Here is a 16,302-nt window from a genome sequence, read left to right as displayed (position 1 = left end):
GGTGGTCGAAAAAATGCAGTAAGCCGAACAGTTAACCAACATAAGTACCGGTAGCATGCTTTAGTCTCCATATCGTTATCCGCTCCAACTGGCAGAGAAAGGCGGTCCCGTGGGGGCCACATCCAACAGGCGTGCCGCTTTTCAAGGTCCGCAATGGCCAGACCAGGCGGCTGACAGCTCTGCTATCATCGGATGAGGATTGTTCTGAGCATCGTCAGTTCAAGGTTAGTCTGAATCTCAACATGAGTCAGTCCTAAACAAGGTTGGACCCGGGCCCGGGTTTATGTCCACTTGGGAAATCGCCGAACACAAGCGGTCTGGCGCTCGGGCTACGTGTGCTATGTCCGAGGCCGAATTTCAGTCACTAGACCAGTGAATAATCATCCAACAAAAAAAAATGACAGAATAATATAGTGGAATATTTCTAAAAAAAGAAGCCACTTTTGGGACCAAGGATTCTTTCCGCCGAAGCGCGAGGGAGAAAGGGAGATGACCGAGGGAAGAGAAGAAAGAAGACCCGGACTTTAGCTGCTAGGCTCGGCCTTCGCCCTCCGAAAAGCGAGATCCCCTGGCGCGATAGAGCGAGAGTGGGCCCAAACTCATGTTGGATGAAAAAAATATTAGCTTGCTCTCTTGCTCTTCTTCGCCCTCATAATTTTCTTCTCTTTCACGCTCTATATTAGACCGCCGCCGACCCTGTCCTAAAACTCGAAAACAAATTTCGGGACCTGTTCGATTGTGGACGGTTGGATGCTTCGCACCCGTTTGCCACTGTAAGTTGCACCCGATTGTCCCCTGCCTCACCTAGCACATGCTTGTTTTTTGCTTTTTGGGTCTGGATCTATATCTTCCATGTTGGTGGGGGTATCGCAGTATATAATCCGAGTCTGCGCTGTGTGGAACTCCGTTCTGATATACTTGATTATCGACAGTTACCCCCACGCGTTCAGACCCTCGCGGAATTACCTTTAATCATTACCCACTATGGCGGAGAACGAGCAACGGCACATTTCGCCGTCTATAGACAGCGCCACGACCAATACAGGCCCATCGGAGAATTCAACTCCAGCACTCAGCGCACAAGTGAGCAGCGACCCGGAGAAGGGTGCGCGGCCGGAGGAGGCCCAGACATCGGCGCAAAAGGGACTGGGGGATCCTGAGGCCCAAAAGCAAGATGTGGCCCCGATGTCGACTCCCGCGACGCCGGCGATAGGTCCTCCGCCGGACGGAGGCGCAAAGGCCTGGCTCACTGTGCTCGGCGCATTTTGCGGTCTGTTCGTTAGTTTTGGCTGGATCAACTGTAAGTGTTACTGCCGAGCTTTTTGTAGGGATTGAGCTGATCTTTTTTCCCAGGTATTGGTGTCTTCCAGACATACTATGAGAGCCATCAGTTGAAGGGCATGTCTACCAGCAGCGTCACCTGGATTACCTCGCTAGAGACCTTCGTCATGTTCCTGGGTGTAAGTGCTCCTTTCTCTGATACTCCCTCGATCATGCTAACAACTCATCAGGGCCCCGTCTTCGGAACCCTTTTTGACAACTTCGGTCCGCGCTGGATCCTCCTAGGGGGCACCATTTTGCACGTCTTCGGCCTGATGATGACCTCCCTCTCGACAGAGTACTACCAATTTATCCTCGCGCAAGGAATCTGCAGCCCGCTCGGCGCTAGCGCCGTCTTCAACGCCTCCGTCAACTCTGCCAGCACCTGGTTCGCCAAACGCCGCGCCTTCGCCCTGGGCGTCACAGCCTCTGGGTCGAGTCTGGGCGGCGTCATCTTCCCCATCATGGTCACCAAACTGATTCCCCAGGTCGGGTTCGCCTGGACGATGCGCATCTGCGCATTTCTGATTCTGGGTCTGCTGGGCATCTCCAATCTCACGCTGCGTTCGAGGCTGCCGCATCGTCGCAAACCGTTCCAAATCCTCAACTTCCTCAAGCCGCTCACGGAGCTGCGGTTCGCGCTCACCGTTGCGGGCGCTTTCTTGTTCTTCTGGGGCATGTTCCTGCCGTTCACCTTTGTGATCACTCAGGCGATACGGTACGGCATGTCGGAGCACTTGGCGAACTACCTGATTCCCATCCTGAACGCAGCGAGTATCTTCGGTCGAACACTCCCGGGCTATGTCGCCGACAAAGTCGGTCGCTTCAACGTCATGATCATAACCACTTTCTTCTCTGCAATCCTGGTGTTGGCGCTCTGGCTGCCCTCGCGCGGCAACGTGCCCATCATCATCTTCAGCGCCCTGTACGGCTTCAGCTCCGGCGCGTTTGTGTCGCTCGCTCCCGCTCTCGTTGCTCAGATCTCTGACATGCGCGAAGTGGGTGTTCGCAATGGCACCTTCTTTGCTGTTATCTCTTTTGCGGCATTGACGGGCACGCCCATCGGTGGTGCCCTCGTTCCCAATGTGCTGCACGGGTCTTACACCAATCTCCAGATCTTTGGTGGTGTGGTGATGTTCGCGGGCGCGGCTCTGTTTGTCGCCGCGAGGACTGTTGTCGGTGGGTTCAATCTCAATAAGGTGTAGATTGGGAGGATTATTGGCTGCATTATATTGGTGTTTTTTTTTGGTGCCTTTTGTCCAATAAGAAGAACAGGATATGTTAGATGCATAATATGATAGACGGGCTATAACCACTTTTTCCTTGATTCTGTGTAATTATAAGAATAGCATCTCCGAAGAACTCTCGTATTGAAAGTCTATAAAAACACCAAACGCCCCAGCGCCGTCGCTGAACGATGATGTGCAATGAATAAGTAAAAGCCTGCCCGAGTCTATATGCCCACGCCCTGAAAGCAACACCCAACCAACAAAGATCAAACCAGCACGCCATTCCGCATATTCTCGACTGTCTTGAGACCAACGCCCTTGAGCGTGCTCAATTCCGCGAGGTTGTTAACCTGGAACTGAGGCTGATCAGAAACAAAGCTGACATCAGGGTTCTGGTCCATCTCGCAGAGGCAGTCGACAATGGCCTCGGCCTTTTTGGCACCGACACCTTTCAGCAGCTTGATCTGGCTGACGTCGCGAGAGTTGATGATCGATAGCAGATGAATGGTGCGAGGCGAGACAGAGGGGTCTCCGCAGTCCACCGCGTCCAGGTCAATTTCGCCGCGAGTGAATGACTTTGCTGTGGCGCGCTTTTTGTGACGTGGACGAGAGACATCTTCATCACTGGAAAATCCATCGCCACCAGTGTGGTCCCCGTAGTCTGCATCAAAGTCCTCCGATTGACGCTTTCCAAACGTCTTGGGGGGCTCCCTCTTGAGAGACAGCATGCTACCGAATCTGCCTTTGCTAGGGGGGGAAACAGCGCCAGTGAAGACCTGTGACCCCCGTGTCTTGCCTTGGACTCGTTCCTTCAAAGCCGCAATCTTGCCCATCAGTTTCTCATTGTGTGGGAAATGAGGCAATGCCAGCTGGTACATCCTCAGTGCAGAGGCGTCTTCACCGCGTGCTTGGTGTTGCTTGGCCATGAGTAGATAGGAAAGACCCTCCGCCCTTGCATCCTCGGTACCGTCGACACGTTGCTCCAGCATTTCGAGTCGTCGTTGGACCTTCTCGTTCAGCTCGCGAACTTGCGTCTGCCGGGATTGCTCGCTCACGGTGCGCACAGCCAAGATTTCTTCCACTTTCTTCTCAACCATCTCCTCAATCTTCGCAGCAGAGATGTCTGCGTGGTCTGTTGAAGGCTCCATAACTGGGGCCAGTGTCTGACGGGCAGGCTTTAATATGCGAGAAGTATGGCCATCGGAAGAAAGGGAAGGCCGCTTGGACACCTCAGGCTTGCGAAGCTGTGTCATATGAGGCTTCTGCGGCCGATCCGAATAGACACTGAACATTTTCACAGGCTTGTCATCATCCTTCTTGGCTGGGTCTTTTGCGGCAGGTGCTGGCATATTCACGTTGACTGAAGCGGTCAGTGGGCGTAGAGGCTGTCGCGAAGCTGCCATCGAAGACCGCATTGGCGCTCTTGGAGGGCCTTTGAACATCGGATCATTCTCCACCTCCCGAACCTCGATCTTCCTTGTCCGGCTGGCAACGTTGAGCGAGCTGATCGTGTCCAGGTGGTATGACCGGACAGAGGCAAGATTGAGGATCATGACTGTCAGTCCATTGTTCTGGCCCAGAGACAGGATCCGAGTCATCTTGGATTCACGGTACGGAATCCGATGTTGCTTCTTGTTGATTGCCTCGACGCACTGAGCCAACACAAAGAGACTCTTGTTGATGCTCGCCGATTCGACCATTCGCTCCTTGTCATTTTCAGTGCGACGGTTGTCTTCTGAGCCCGCCAGATCGATGGCTGAAGCTGTGCTGACCCGAGTCTGGTCAGGAGAGATTACAGTAACCTTGACTGCGAGGATCGCGTGGGACCGTGAGGAGTGTGCGTTCAACTAGAGCAGTCGATTGTGAGCAGCAGTTCTCGAATCTTCAAATCCGGCAGAGCAGGCATACTTTTGTTGCAGAGGTTGACCGGTTGGTGTTCGCCTGGTCATAGAGCCCCTCGAACTCCTTCAAGCTCGTGCAGGACTTCTCGGTCAGCCCAACGACCACGGTCTTGCCACCGTTGTCTCGAAGAGGCAGTCCCGCGAGTGTGCGCTTCTCGGGCGGTTCGAACAGATCGTACACCTTGTCATTGTAGATCTCATAGTAGCTCAAAGAGACCTGTACCTTGGTCTCTCCGTCGCTATCCTTTTCGATCTTTCGACTACGTCGGTAAATGCCACTGAGCATCCTGGGGATCACGCCCCGGTCAGCAAGGGTTTTCCCGCCGCGCATCGTATGTGTTTTGCCGGTCCCGGTAACGCCGTATGCAAAGATGGTGACATCAAACCCGTTGAACAAGTGCTTGGTTGTGGGTGCAACTGTTGAGCAGCTGCGATCAGACGGCGGATACATCTTCAGGGGCATGTAGGACGTACCTTCGGCATCAAACAGCTCCTGCTGCGACGCATCCGAGTCATAGACGGCGTTGAATTGAAAGGCATACTCCTCGCCCTCGTTTTTCGGGTTTGGAATCCGCACCAGGTTATCTCGATCCCTCAACGCCGCTAACGCAGCGCCTTCGCGGGAACTTTTCTTGTCACCAGTCGACTGACGCGACTTGGAATCGGCAGTACCAGTCGTGGCACCCGTGCGAAGAATCACGTCGAGCTCCCGCTCGGACTTGAGGAGAGGTCGAACACGCGCAACGACCCGAACACTCATTGTGGCAATTCCTTCATTCAGATGAAACAAACAAGAAGGAATGGATGGATGGGTGACCCAAGGAAAAGAAAGAAAGAAAATCCTCCCGAAGAAATGAATCGCTACCTAACCTACCTGTTGGCTGCAAGACGCGGGGATTGTCGACGTGTGTAGGAGCTCGAGTATTCGCCGAGTTGAACCAGGTGTGTGTGTCGGTCGTTGGCAGGGCAACGGGGAACCCCTAGATTGTGGGGGAAAAGGAAGAGAAACACACATTCTTGGGGGTTGCTTTCTGAGTTGGGTAAGATGAGAATTATGAATGGATCTAGGTTTGAAAAATGTCTATACTTGTTGTTGGATCGTATGTATGCATCGGTTGTGCCGAGTTGTCATGTGTTAGTGTTCGGGAATATATAGTTGAACAGGGCAGCAGCCCCAAGAGATGGCAGCCCCGATAGATGTATTGATGTTTACCGCACTTCGTTCCAGACAGATCGAGAGCTATACCTATCTTTTAGATTCACAATCCATGTACAATCATCTCGATCTATACTCTACACAGTACAACTCCCGGGAGCATAACACAGTAGAGCAAGTCACATGCTAGGCCCCTGATTGGCCCAAGCTAAAGGCCACCGTAACTCATCATCACCGCCTCCCACTCGTCTTCCCCGGCTTGTGCGTTTCTGCGTGTCACTTTTCGGTATTCTCACCAGCTGTTTGTGGCTTGCTGCTAGCCTGACTGACAGTGCTGTCCCCTACATAGGAAGCTGTCACTCCGCACCCACACGTTCATCCACCCACCTCCGTGACTCCTCCCCCCCCCCCTCAACTCCTCGACCTCTTCCCAATTGTCCCCGACCCCCACCACACACCTCCATGGCAGCACCACAGGGGGGTTATCCTCCCCAGGAGGGCTATGCCCAACCGGGCCATGGCTCCTCCGTACCCGAAGACCAGCAGTCTCCTGTGCAAGGACAGACCGCTCAGGGCCATGCCGCCGCCCGGAAGAAGAGAGCGTACGCTGGCCAGGCATACGACTTTGGTGCCGGTGCCAATGCTGCGCTCGGTGGACAACCCACAGCTGGGGGCGACTATGGGCAATATCACCAACAGCCGCCAGTTGAGGGATACCAACAACAGCCCATGTATGGCGCAGACCCGAGTCAGATGCAGCCTGCGGCCGCGGGATATGCTCCGCCAGCTGCCCCCGGTATGCAGCAGATGACACAGCAGTTCGGTGCCATGGGCATGGGCGATCCCAATCAGATGGCCCCGCAGCAGCAGCATCCAATCCCCCAGGCTGCGCGACCTGTCCAGCTCAACCAGCTGTACCCGACAGACCTTCTCTCGCAACCGTTTAATGTGGCCGAGCTGGATTATCCTCCGCCTCCTATCACTTTGCCACCCGGAGTACGTGCTTTGACCGCCATCCCCCCCCAAAATCGGATACTGACCTTATGACAGACGAGCGTTTACCCTTCCCCTGATGCCAATTGCCCTCCGAAGTACATGCGGTCCACGCTGAATGTCGTGCCGACGACCCATAATCTTTTGAAGAAGTCGAAGCTGCCTTTTGCCCTGGTGATCCAGCCATACGGATCCCTGCACGACTCCGAAGACAACGTTCCTGTCATTCCCGACCAAGTGATCTCTCGGTGTCGACGCTGCCGTTCTTACATTAACCCATTTGTCACCTTCCTCGACCATGGCCACCGCTGGCGTTGTAATATGTGCAACTTGACCAATGATGTGCCCCAGGCCTTTGACTGGGACTCTACGCTCCAGAAGCCTGCCGATCGGTCACTGCGCGCAGACCTGAACCACAGCATGGTAGAATTTGTTGCGCCGCAGGAGTATATGGTTCGCCCGCCTCAGCCACTCGTCTATCTCTTCTTGATCGATGTGAGCCACGCCTCCGTGACCAGCGGTCTCTTGGCCACCAGTGCACGATGCATCAAGGAGAGCCTGGACCGCATTCCCAACGCCGACAGACGGACCCGACTCGGATTCATGGCTGTGGATTCGAGCCTGCACTACTTCAGCATTCCGCGAGATGGCTCCGAGTCTTCGGAGCCTCGGATGCTCGTTGTCAGCGACCTGGATGAGCCCTTTTTGCCCATTCCTGGCGACCTCTTGGTGACCCTGAGCGAATGCCGAGAGAACATTGAGTCCTTCCTGGACAAGCTGCAGGAGATGTTCCAGAACACCGCAAATCTCAGCTGCGCGATGGGCTCCGCTTTGCGGGCTGGTTATAAGTTGATCTCTCCCGTGGGCGGAAAGATGACCGTTCTGAGCGCCTCGCTGCCGAATGTAGGCCACGGTGCGCTCACCATGCGCGAGGACAAGAAGGTCCTCGGTACGAGCAAGGAGTCCAGCCTCCTCCAAACGGGCAACTCGTTCTACAAGAGCTTCGCCGTGGAATGCTCCAAGGCGCAGGTTTCAGTGGACATGTTCCTTTTCTCGTCCCAGTACCAAGATGTGGCGTCTTTGAGTAATCTGCCCCGCTACACGGGTGGACAGACCTACTTCTACCCGGGTTGGAATGCTGGTCGAAGCGAGGATGCGATCAAGTTTGCACGCGAGTTCTCTGACTATCTGTCTTCGGAGATCGGCCTGGAGGCTGTTCTCCGCGTGCGTGCCACTACGGGTCTGCGCATGAGCACATTCTACGGCAACTTCTTCAACCGGAGTTCAGACCTTTGTGCGTTCCCTGCCTTCCCTCGCGACCAGGCATACGTGGTTGAGGTGTCCATTGATGAGACCGTGGCAAAACCTGTGGTGTGCATGCAGGCGGCCGTCCTTCACACCACCTGCAATGGCGAGCGTCGCATCCGTGTGCTCACTTTGGCCCTGCCTACCACCCAGAACCTGGCAGACATCTATGCGTCGGCCGACCAGCAAGCGATCACCACGTTCTTCAGCCACAGGGCCGTTGAGCGGGCCCTGAGCAGCGGTCTCGAGCCAGCTCGTGAAGCTCTACAGACCAAGGTCGTGGAGCTCCTGCAGACCTACCGCAAGGAGCTTGCCGGCGGCAGCGTTAGTGGTGGTGGCCTCCAGTTCCCAGCCAACCTTCGAGGATTGCCTGTCCTTTTCCTCGCGCTGATCAAGAACGTAAGTTATTGTTTTTCCCTTCTGATTTCCTGATACTAATAGAGTCTCGATAGCTTGGTCTTCGGAAATCTGCCCAGATCCCCACGGATATGCGGTCGGCGGCGCTCTGCCTGCTGTCAACCCTGCCTCTGCCGCTCCTCATTCAGTACATGTACCCAAAGATGTACTCGCTGCACGACATGCCCGACAATGCGGGTCTGCCGGACGAGCAGACGGGCGAGATCATCTTGCCGCCAGCTATCAACCTGTCATCAGAGCGCCTGGCGCCTTACGGGTTGTACCTCATTGATGACGGCCAAACTCAGTTCCTGTGGGTTGGCCGTGACTCTGTGCCGCAACTGATCACGGACGTGTTCGGCGTGACCGACAAGTCGCAGCTGCGGGTGGGCAAGCAGATGCTACCAGATATTGACAACGAGTTCAACCAGCGCGTCCGGGCCGTGCTCGAGAAGAGTGCCGACCACCGGTCCAAGGGCGTGGGCAGCATTATTGTGCCGCACTTATACGTGGTGCGCGAGGACGGCGAGCCAGCCCTGCGCCTGTGGGCGCAGTCGTTGCTGGTGGAGGACCGCGCGGACCAAGGCATGAGTCTCGCTCAGTGGATGGGAAGTCTGCGGGAAAAGGTACGGACCTTTCGTAATGGAACCTTCAGAAGTTCTCGGAGCTAACCATTTCATTTGCAGGTCGTGCAGTAATTCTGGCTATTTGGGGAGGATGTCCCTGTACCACTACGGACTTGGGTAGAACGATGTCAAAGAATATAATGCGTTTCCGTTGGCGATCCTGTCGTATTTAGTTCAAGTGGGCCGTGATGTGACTGGGCGGCAGTAGCGCCGGTGCGAGTGGACGAAACAGTTGGCGCCGTGGCGGAGGGAGGGTGATTTGCGTGCCTGAAACACTGGAGAGGGTACGAGTCAGGTCGTTTCCCCCCGAATGAATGAATGATCAAGGTTTATTTTCGTCGTGTAAAAGCAAAGGACACTTCTCCGTATTTAGTCTGGGCTGCGGCAGGGTGTATGTACCAACACCACCAACTAGCTCTACAGAAGTCCCCGAGCGACACTCCCTCCACCCCCACTTCCACTTCCTCCTCTCTCCGACACCAACTCAACTCACTCACTCACCACACTGATTACTATTGTTATTCCCACATATTATTGCACCTGACACAACACCGACCTGGTTCTCTGACTGAAACACCTCTGACACACGTCTCTCCCGGCTTCCTTTTCTCCGTCTTGGTTCCTGGTCTGGTAGCCCACCCGCCCCTCTCCGACTCCGTCATATCAACAAACCTTCCCCGGCTCTCGTTCCTGACCACCTCTTCGCCCTCCCACCTCTGTCCTCCTCTTTCGTTTCTTCACGGGGTCTTGTTCTTGAACCCCCCTCCGACCAAACGCGAGGCGGATACAGACTCAGAACACACCAGACCAATTCTCCCCGCAGCGCAAACGAACGAACGTAAGCTCTTCTGCCCCCCGATTTTACCTTCAGGTTGCCCAAGGACCTTTGTTTTTGTCGCTGGTCTACACCGTGAAGAGTCCCCTTCATTCCCATGGATCGTTTCCTTCGTGCTCTTTTCTGCCTCCCCAGGACCATACCCAGCGCTGACACAAACCCCCAGACCCCTACACCCGACAACATGGGCCAGCAGAATCCTCCACAGGGAGGATCGAGGAAGATCTCATTCAATGTATCCGACCAATATGAGATTCAGGATGTGATTGGCGAGGGCGCATACGGTGTAGTCTGGTAAACCACACCCTGGAGTTTGGGAGGGACAATGTGCTGACGGTCTTCAGCTCTGCAATCCACAAGCCTTCGGGCCAGAAAGTCGCCATCAAGAAGATCACCCCGTTCGACCACTCGATGTTCTGCCTGCGCACGTTGCGCGAGATGAAGCTGCTGCGATACTTCAACCACGAGAATATTATCTCGATCCTGGACATCCAACGACCCCGCAATTATGAGGGATTCAACGAGGTCTATCTGATTCAGGAGCTGATGGAGACCGACATGCACCGCGTCATTCGAACACAAGATCTGTCCGATGACCACTGCCAATACTTTATCTACCAGACCCTGCGCGCCCTCAAGGCGATGCACTCGGCCAACGTGCTTCACCGTGACCTGAAGCCGTCGAACCTGCTTCTCAATGCCAACTGCGACCTCAAGGTCTGTGACTTCGGTCTGGCGCGCTCGGCCGCGTCCACTGACGACAACTCCGGCTTCATGACGGAATACGTGGCGACTCGCTGGTATCGTGCGCCGGAGATCATGTTGACCTTCAAGGAATATACCAAGGCTATTGACGTGTGGAGCGTTGGCTGCATATTGGCCGAGATGCTGAGCGGGAAGCCCCTGTTCCCCGGCAAGGACTGTACGTATCACCGCCAGCCCTCTTTCTGGTCGTCCGCTTCTAATGAATCTTTTAGACCACCACCAGCTGACCCTCATCCTGGACGTGCTCGGCACCCCAACGATGGAAGATTACTACGGAATCAAATCCCGACGAGCCCGCGAATACATCCGCTCTCTGCCGTTCAAGAAGAAAATTCCCTTCCGTGCTTTGTTCCCCAAGAGCAACGACATGGCCCTGGATCTGCTCGAGAAACTGCTGGCCTTCAACCCGGCCAAGCGCATCTCTGTCGAGGATGCTCTGCGTCACCCGTACCTGGAGCCGTATCATGACCCGGATGATGAGCCTACTGCGCCGCCTATTCCCGAGGGATTCTTCGATTTCGACAAGAACAAGGATGCTCTTAGCAAAGAGCAGCTGAAGAGTACGTTTACACCTTCTTCTGTGTTTCGGTCCGTGCTAATGAGGTGCAGCGTTGATCTACGAGGAGATTATGCGGTAGGATAGGCATGTCTGTGGTCTGTGGTGTGCAGAGGATCAGCCATGATTTGAATTGAACTGCGGCATGAGATGAAGCGCACGGTTAGAGATAGCGAGGCAGGCAACTGGACCCCCGTACAGAAGCACAGTCAGTACGTGATGAGAATGTAAATGTTGAATTCAGCGCAGGCACATCCTTCTTTCTTCATCGCATGTTCATTTCTTATCGGTAGTATACACCACCCTTCCATCAATTTATATGTACAGACAAAGACATTCGATCTATGTATAACAAACACCAGTATCTAGTCCGGGTTCATTAACCCCGCTGAGCCATAAACTCCTCAATCGCAGCTCCCACACCCTCGGGACTGGGTTTCGCTGCACAGACATGCGGCTCGAAGCCGAAGTGCTGGCGCAGGTGGTCGCGTGTCGTTGGGCCGATGGTTGCAACGAACACGTCTCTCTCGGATGAAGCGGTAGCAGTGAATGGACCGAGTCCTAGCACGCGAAGCATTGCCTCGCAGCCTGTTGGTGAGAAGACTACCACCCAGATCGGCTTCTTCTTCTCCTTCCCAGCCTCTCCATCTCCATCTCCAGTCCCAACAGAAGAGACCACCTCCCCGAAAACGGACTCAAACCCTTCCTTAACACCAGTCTCATAAACAACCATCTCCTCCACCACAATCCGCTTCTCCGGCGGCGTCTCCTCGCTCTCCATCAGCAGTTTCGGAATGATATCTCGCCGCTGCTCTCCAACTAGAAACAGGATCGGCGGACGGGTGAATATATCCGGGTACACCGCATTGTAGTGATCCAGTATATAGTAGGCCAGGTTCTCGCCGTTGCCTGTCTCCGCGCCGTGGATGCTTGTTTGGGGGAGGTAATTTGTTGAGAGCGCGCCCAGGCTGCGGGCTGTGGCGGGGCCGACGGTGTAGAGGGGGATGCTTATTTCTTTCAAGTAGTTTATTACTTTTGTTTCTTCTGCTCGGCGTTAGTATCCTCCAATGGTACCAATGATAATAATCAAAACGTGTGGTAAGGGGGAAAAGAAAAGGAATTATAATTTGGAGTTTGACCGTACCCTCATCCTCGCCCTTACCCTCCTCCGCCTCCAACATCCCCGCAAAAGCCTCCACAGCCCTCTGACTCGTAAAGATCAAGCCACCGAATTTCCGGCGCTCCGATCCCCGAATCGGTATGTTGCGCGTGACATCGGTGAATGCGCGCGCCGCGAGCAATGCGCGGACTTTTCCGAGATTTGGCTCGTGGACGCGGTGCTCGAGCACGGGGACGAAGGTCGGCGTGTAGCCGCGGGCGGAGAAGAAGTCCGCGTAGCCGTCTTCGGGAGTGGATTTTGTTTTGAGGAGGAGAATTGGTATTGGTGGTGGCATTGTGTTTTGTGTGTTGGTTGAAAGGGAAGGGAAGGGGGGTAAAGTGGTGAGGTGGGATGGATCATGACGCTGCGGGGAGCTCGGAGCTTCGGTATCAAAACCAACCATGCCTGATTTACTTGCTATCAATCATAACTACACTCTTTGACTCTTTTGACTGTGAGCACTGGCAAAAACAAAGGGAAAACTAAATTGTCTAGGACGGCTTATGTACAATTACAAAAACAGACTACTGGTCGTCCAGCACATGCAGGTACTTCTTCTCCTCGCGCTGCTCGCGCTCCGTGGCCGGAGGCAGATCGTAGTACGAGGCACTGCGGTATCCTTGCTGCACGGGAATTAGCATATCACTCAGCAACAGAGAAAAGGTACATACCAAGTAGTGGAAGGTCAAGTCGGCCAGGTCGGCAGGCTCCTCAATGCCCAGATCCTTGAAGGTCTTGGCCGTGGAGTCGATCTCCTGATCCATGAACTCGCGCTCCACCTCATCGGCCGACATGGTGTGCCACCAGAGAAACTTGTTCAGGTAGTGGGCCATGGGCTTGAGGAGTGCCTTGGGCACGTTGATGTGGCGGCGCCGCTTGATGATTTCGCGGTCGACCAGCTCGGCGATCTCCGCGGTCGAGTAGTTCTTCGGGCCATACAGCTCGAACGTTTGGCCGACGGTCGAGTCGTCGTGCAGCATGCGCTCCAGCGCGGTGCCGACATCGATCGCCTGGACTGGTTGTTAACCGCAGATTTTAGAGCAAGGTGGGGTGCATCTTACGTGGACAGGCCAGAAACGCTCTTGCATGTGGTTGGCCGTGAACAGGTTGGCATTGCTAGCCAGCTTGTGGAGGAGGTTGTCTTCGAACCCGAACATCGGGGCCGGGCGCACAATGGTCGTCTCGGGGTAGATTTTGCGAACGATTTCCTCTCCCCACGCCTAGTCTTGTCAGAACTGTTTCTACAGAACCCCCTCACCCAACAATTCAACGCACCTTGGTAGCAAAATACTCGGAGGGCGAGTCCCGGCGGGCATTGTAGGAAGAAACATGGATGAATCGGTCAACATCGTACTTGGCCACAGCATCGGCGATGCGTTCGGCACCGTCAACGTGCACGTCTGCGTAGGTGAAGTTCTTCGTAGGGTATTGGCGGCCGGTCAGATTGTAGACGATATCGGAGTGACGGACGCTCTCCTCGATGGACTGGGTGTTGCGCAGGTCGTATTCCTACGGCGATCGGTTAGGGGAAGGACGGCCAAAAACAGTAATTGGGCCATACAATGAAAACAACCCGGCCAAGATCACCCGTCACCTTCAGGTGGCGCTTCGCCATCTCTTCCCGATAGGGGACGACCACGGTGCATCCCTGGGTAGCTGGATGAAGATCAGTCGAAGAACCCAAGCAAAAAGTCCCCTGTACTCCCGCACATACCGAGCTTGTTGACAATATAGCGACCAAGAAATCCAGTGGCACCAAAGACCGTCGCGGTGTGACCTAGAATCGGGAGGTGAGCAGATCGAACGGATGCAACCGAGGGCTAAAAAGGATCAGTGTACCTCCGAGAGACGACCTGCAGGACCAGAGATTAGCGAAGACCTTCAAATAAAAAGCAATTGAATCCTTACCGGCCACCCTGGACCTTCAGAAGGGGCTTTCCGGTGCGGGAGATGGCGACATCCTGGAGAGTGCGGCGTTGGAACTGAACGTGCACTCGCGGGACTGGGGTAAAGGCCCGGGAGCCCAAGGCAGAATTGATGGCCCGGGTCTTCTGCATGGCCTCGAATTGGGGGGAGAATCGGGGCTCACGAGACGAGGTGCGACAGAGGGGGTTAAGGGACGGAATGAAGGTGTTTGCTGGTGGTGAGGACGGAAGTGCAGCACGGGACTGGGCGCTAATCCTATTGCGGATGCCATCTAATGTGCGGCGGTGGATTGGCTGTGATTATTCCAACTATACAATTCGATAGGAAGAATGTATAGGAGTCGTGTGTACGAGTTTCTTAGGGAGTGGTGCTAGTCAGAAATGCCTTTTAGGTATTCTCGTGATCTCTGATCTATTGCAGCGTTTGCAAGGAAGAGTAGAAAATCCTAATGGACACGCCCATTTGACAGACGGTACACGCACACGCCCACCACCACAGGCCCTGCGACCGAGTCAAAATGGCGGGAAAAAAGAAAAAAACATTCATTTCCATATCTACAATATACTAAAGGCAAAAAAAGAAACAATAAAACGACAGCTGTGTCGCGTGTGATGGTCCAAAGATTGAGAAGAGGAGTATAGTGGGCAAACCACGGCCATCTCTGGTAAAAGGCAAGAAATGGGTTCTGCACTAGTCTGTCCCACTCCTCGCAGAAGTGCAGGTAATGTGCTATATAAAGGGGGGGTTGGTGGCGGGTTCGACTCGGCGTGTCCACCTCGCAATTATATTCCGTAGGGGTGATAATATGACTTGAATCGATAGAAGAGAGCATAACTATGTTCGATGGATCCATTTATTATTTTCAAACTTTCGTTGGATCTACCAAATGTACTATCATGTAGTACGATTGAATCGACTATGCGATGGCCAGTCCAGCCCCACCTCGGTCATGACTTCACTTACCCCAACAACAAACCAAAAAACCAAACAACTCCTTCCTCAGTTTCCCCAGATAACCCAAGAACCACCCACACACCATGTCATCCGCCGCCTGCATCTTCTGCAAGATCATCAAGGGTGTGTTTATTACCCTTGTTCCTCCCCCAATGCGCCCCAATCCGGGGACGACAGACAGCTAGCACCCACCCACCTCATGCTCTCACGCACTCACTTACTCCCAACCACCTGCAGGAGATATCCCCTCGCTCAAGCTCTTCGAGAGCGACAAGGTCTTTGCCTTCCTCGACATCCAGCCACTGAGCCGTGGCCATGCGGTGCGTTTCTCCTGCGTTGTGTATCCTTCCCCGCACGGTGACATCGAGGACTGAGGGGATACAGTTCATGCTGTGTTCCCGTGGTCATTCTTTTGTGGCGGATGCAATGAACACAATAAAACATAAAAGAGAAAAGAAGACGGTCACTGACACCTATCCTCCCAGCTCGTCATCCCCAAGTTCCATGGCGCAAAGTTGACCGATATTCCCGACGAGGACCTGGTGGAGATTCTGGTAAGTGTATAGTAGAGAGAAAGGTCAACCGTGAAAGAAGTTGGATATTATAAATCCACTGGGACCAAACACCCCCAAGGTCCCCATCTCTCCAGAAACTAACACCGCCCTCTCTCCCAGCCCGTCGCCAAGAAAATCGCCCAAGCAACCGGCGCTGTGGACTTCAATATCCTACAGAACAACGGCCGCATTGCACACCAGGTGGTTGACCATGTTCATTTCCATATGGTGTGTCCTGTCCTTGCATGCATGTTGTGCACGCGTGAACGTCACTTACAATTCTCGATAGATCCCCAAGCCGAACGAGAAGGAGGGTATGACTATCGGGTGGCCGAACCAGGAGGGCGACATGGATAAGTTGAAGGCGTTGCACGAGGAGATCAAGGCGAAGATGTGATTTGGTTCTCTGATTTTGTCTGTATCTTCGCCAAACCCTCAGCGAGGACGGGCATTGGGCAGAGACCGGGATTGTTGATTGCATCAAGATTGGTACCTTTCTTGCTAGCTACATACTGTTGCGCATTCGGTTCATTCCGCGCATCTCCAGATCAAATCCAAACACGTCACAAATATCCAATTCTGTATATATTACAAACAATGCATGGAGTACAAACTCTCCCCAAAAAC

General features: G+C 54.1%; 7 protein-coding genes across 7 annotated transcripts; 4 read left to right on the top strand and 3 right to left on the bottom strand.

Moving 5' to 3' along the window:
* Positions 1-984: 984 nt before the first annotated feature.
* Positions 985-2,525, top strand: PFLUO_LOCUS8709 (uncharacterized protein; the record flags this gene model as incomplete). Its single annotated transcript, XM_073786464.1, has 3 exons — positions 985-1,300; positions 1,354-1,460; positions 1,512-2,525. 3 exons carry the CDS (start codon positions 985-987, stop codon positions 2,523-2,525), a joined length of 1,437 nt encoding a protein of 478 aa, XP_073642717.1.
* Positions 2,526-2,815: 290 nt separating this feature from the next.
* On the bottom strand, positions 2,816-5,210 carry PFLUO_LOCUS8708 (uncharacterized protein; the record flags this gene model as incomplete). The annotated part of the gene is made up of 2 exons (XM_073786463.1): positions 2,816-4,396; positions 4,458-5,210. 2 exons carry the CDS (start codon positions 5,208-5,210, stop codon positions 2,816-2,818), a joined length of 2,334 nt encoding a protein of 777 aa, XP_073642716.1.
* An 858-nt stretch (positions 5,211-6,068) lies between these two features.
* Positions 6,069-8,971, top strand: PFLUO_LOCUS8707 (COPII subunit; the record flags this gene model as incomplete). The annotated part of the gene is made up of 3 exons (XM_073786462.1): positions 6,069-6,602; positions 6,657-8,303; positions 8,357-8,971. The coding sequence occupies 3 exons, from the start codon at positions 6,069-6,071 to the stop codon at positions 8,969-8,971; spliced, it is 2,796 nt and encodes a 931-aa protein (XP_073642715.1).
* Positions 8,972-9,945: 974 nt separating this feature from the next.
* On the top strand, positions 9,946-11,164 carry PFLUO_LOCUS8706 (mitogen activated protein kinase; the record flags this gene model as incomplete). Its single annotated transcript, XM_073786461.1, has 4 exons — positions 9,946-10,055; positions 10,106-10,683; positions 10,739-11,086; positions 11,136-11,164. 4 exons carry the CDS (start codon positions 9,946-9,948, stop codon positions 11,162-11,164), a joined length of 1,065 nt encoding a protein of 354 aa, XP_073642714.1.
* A 297-nt stretch (positions 11,165-11,461) lies between these two features.
* PFLUO_LOCUS8705 (uncharacterized protein) lies at positions 11,462-12,536 on the bottom strand (the record flags this gene model as incomplete). The annotated part of the gene is made up of 2 exons (XM_073786460.1): positions 11,462-12,096; positions 12,227-12,536. 2 exons carry the CDS (start codon positions 12,534-12,536, stop codon positions 11,462-11,464), a joined length of 945 nt encoding a protein of 314 aa, XP_073642713.1.
* A 229-nt stretch (positions 12,537-12,765) lies between these two features.
* On the bottom strand, positions 12,766-14,298 carry PFLUO_LOCUS8704 (Protein-lysine N-methyltransferase efm5; the record flags this gene model as incomplete). Its single annotated transcript, XM_073786459.1, has 8 exons — positions 12,766-12,864; positions 12,913-13,251; positions 13,303-13,461; positions 13,517-13,750; positions 13,803-13,897; positions 13,956-14,018; positions 14,081-14,094; positions 14,150-14,298. The coding sequence occupies 8 exons, from the start codon at positions 14,296-14,298 to the stop codon at positions 12,766-12,768; spliced, it is 1,152 nt and encodes a 383-aa protein (XP_073642712.1).
* Positions 14,299-15,204: 906 nt separating this feature from the next.
* On the top strand, positions 15,205-16,072 carry PFLUO_LOCUS8703 (Adenosine 5'-monophosphoramidase; the record flags this gene model as incomplete). The annotated part of the gene is made up of 5 exons (XM_073786458.1): positions 15,205-15,244; positions 15,359-15,441; positions 15,607-15,675; positions 15,796-15,903; positions 15,965-16,072. 5 exons carry the CDS (start codon positions 15,205-15,207, stop codon positions 16,070-16,072), a joined length of 408 nt encoding a protein of 135 aa, XP_073642711.1.
* Between the last annotated feature and the right edge of the window lie 230 nt (positions 16,073-16,302).

The sequence above is a fragment of the Penicillium psychrofluorescens genome (assembly GCF_964197705.1).
Source record: "Penicillium psychrofluorescens genome assembly, chromosome: 6".
NCBI classification, from domain to species: Eukaryota; Fungi; Ascomycota; class Eurotiomycetes; order Eurotiales; family Aspergillaceae; genus Penicillium; species Penicillium psychrofluorescens.
This window is presented reverse-complemented; position numbering and strand designations above follow the sequence as displayed.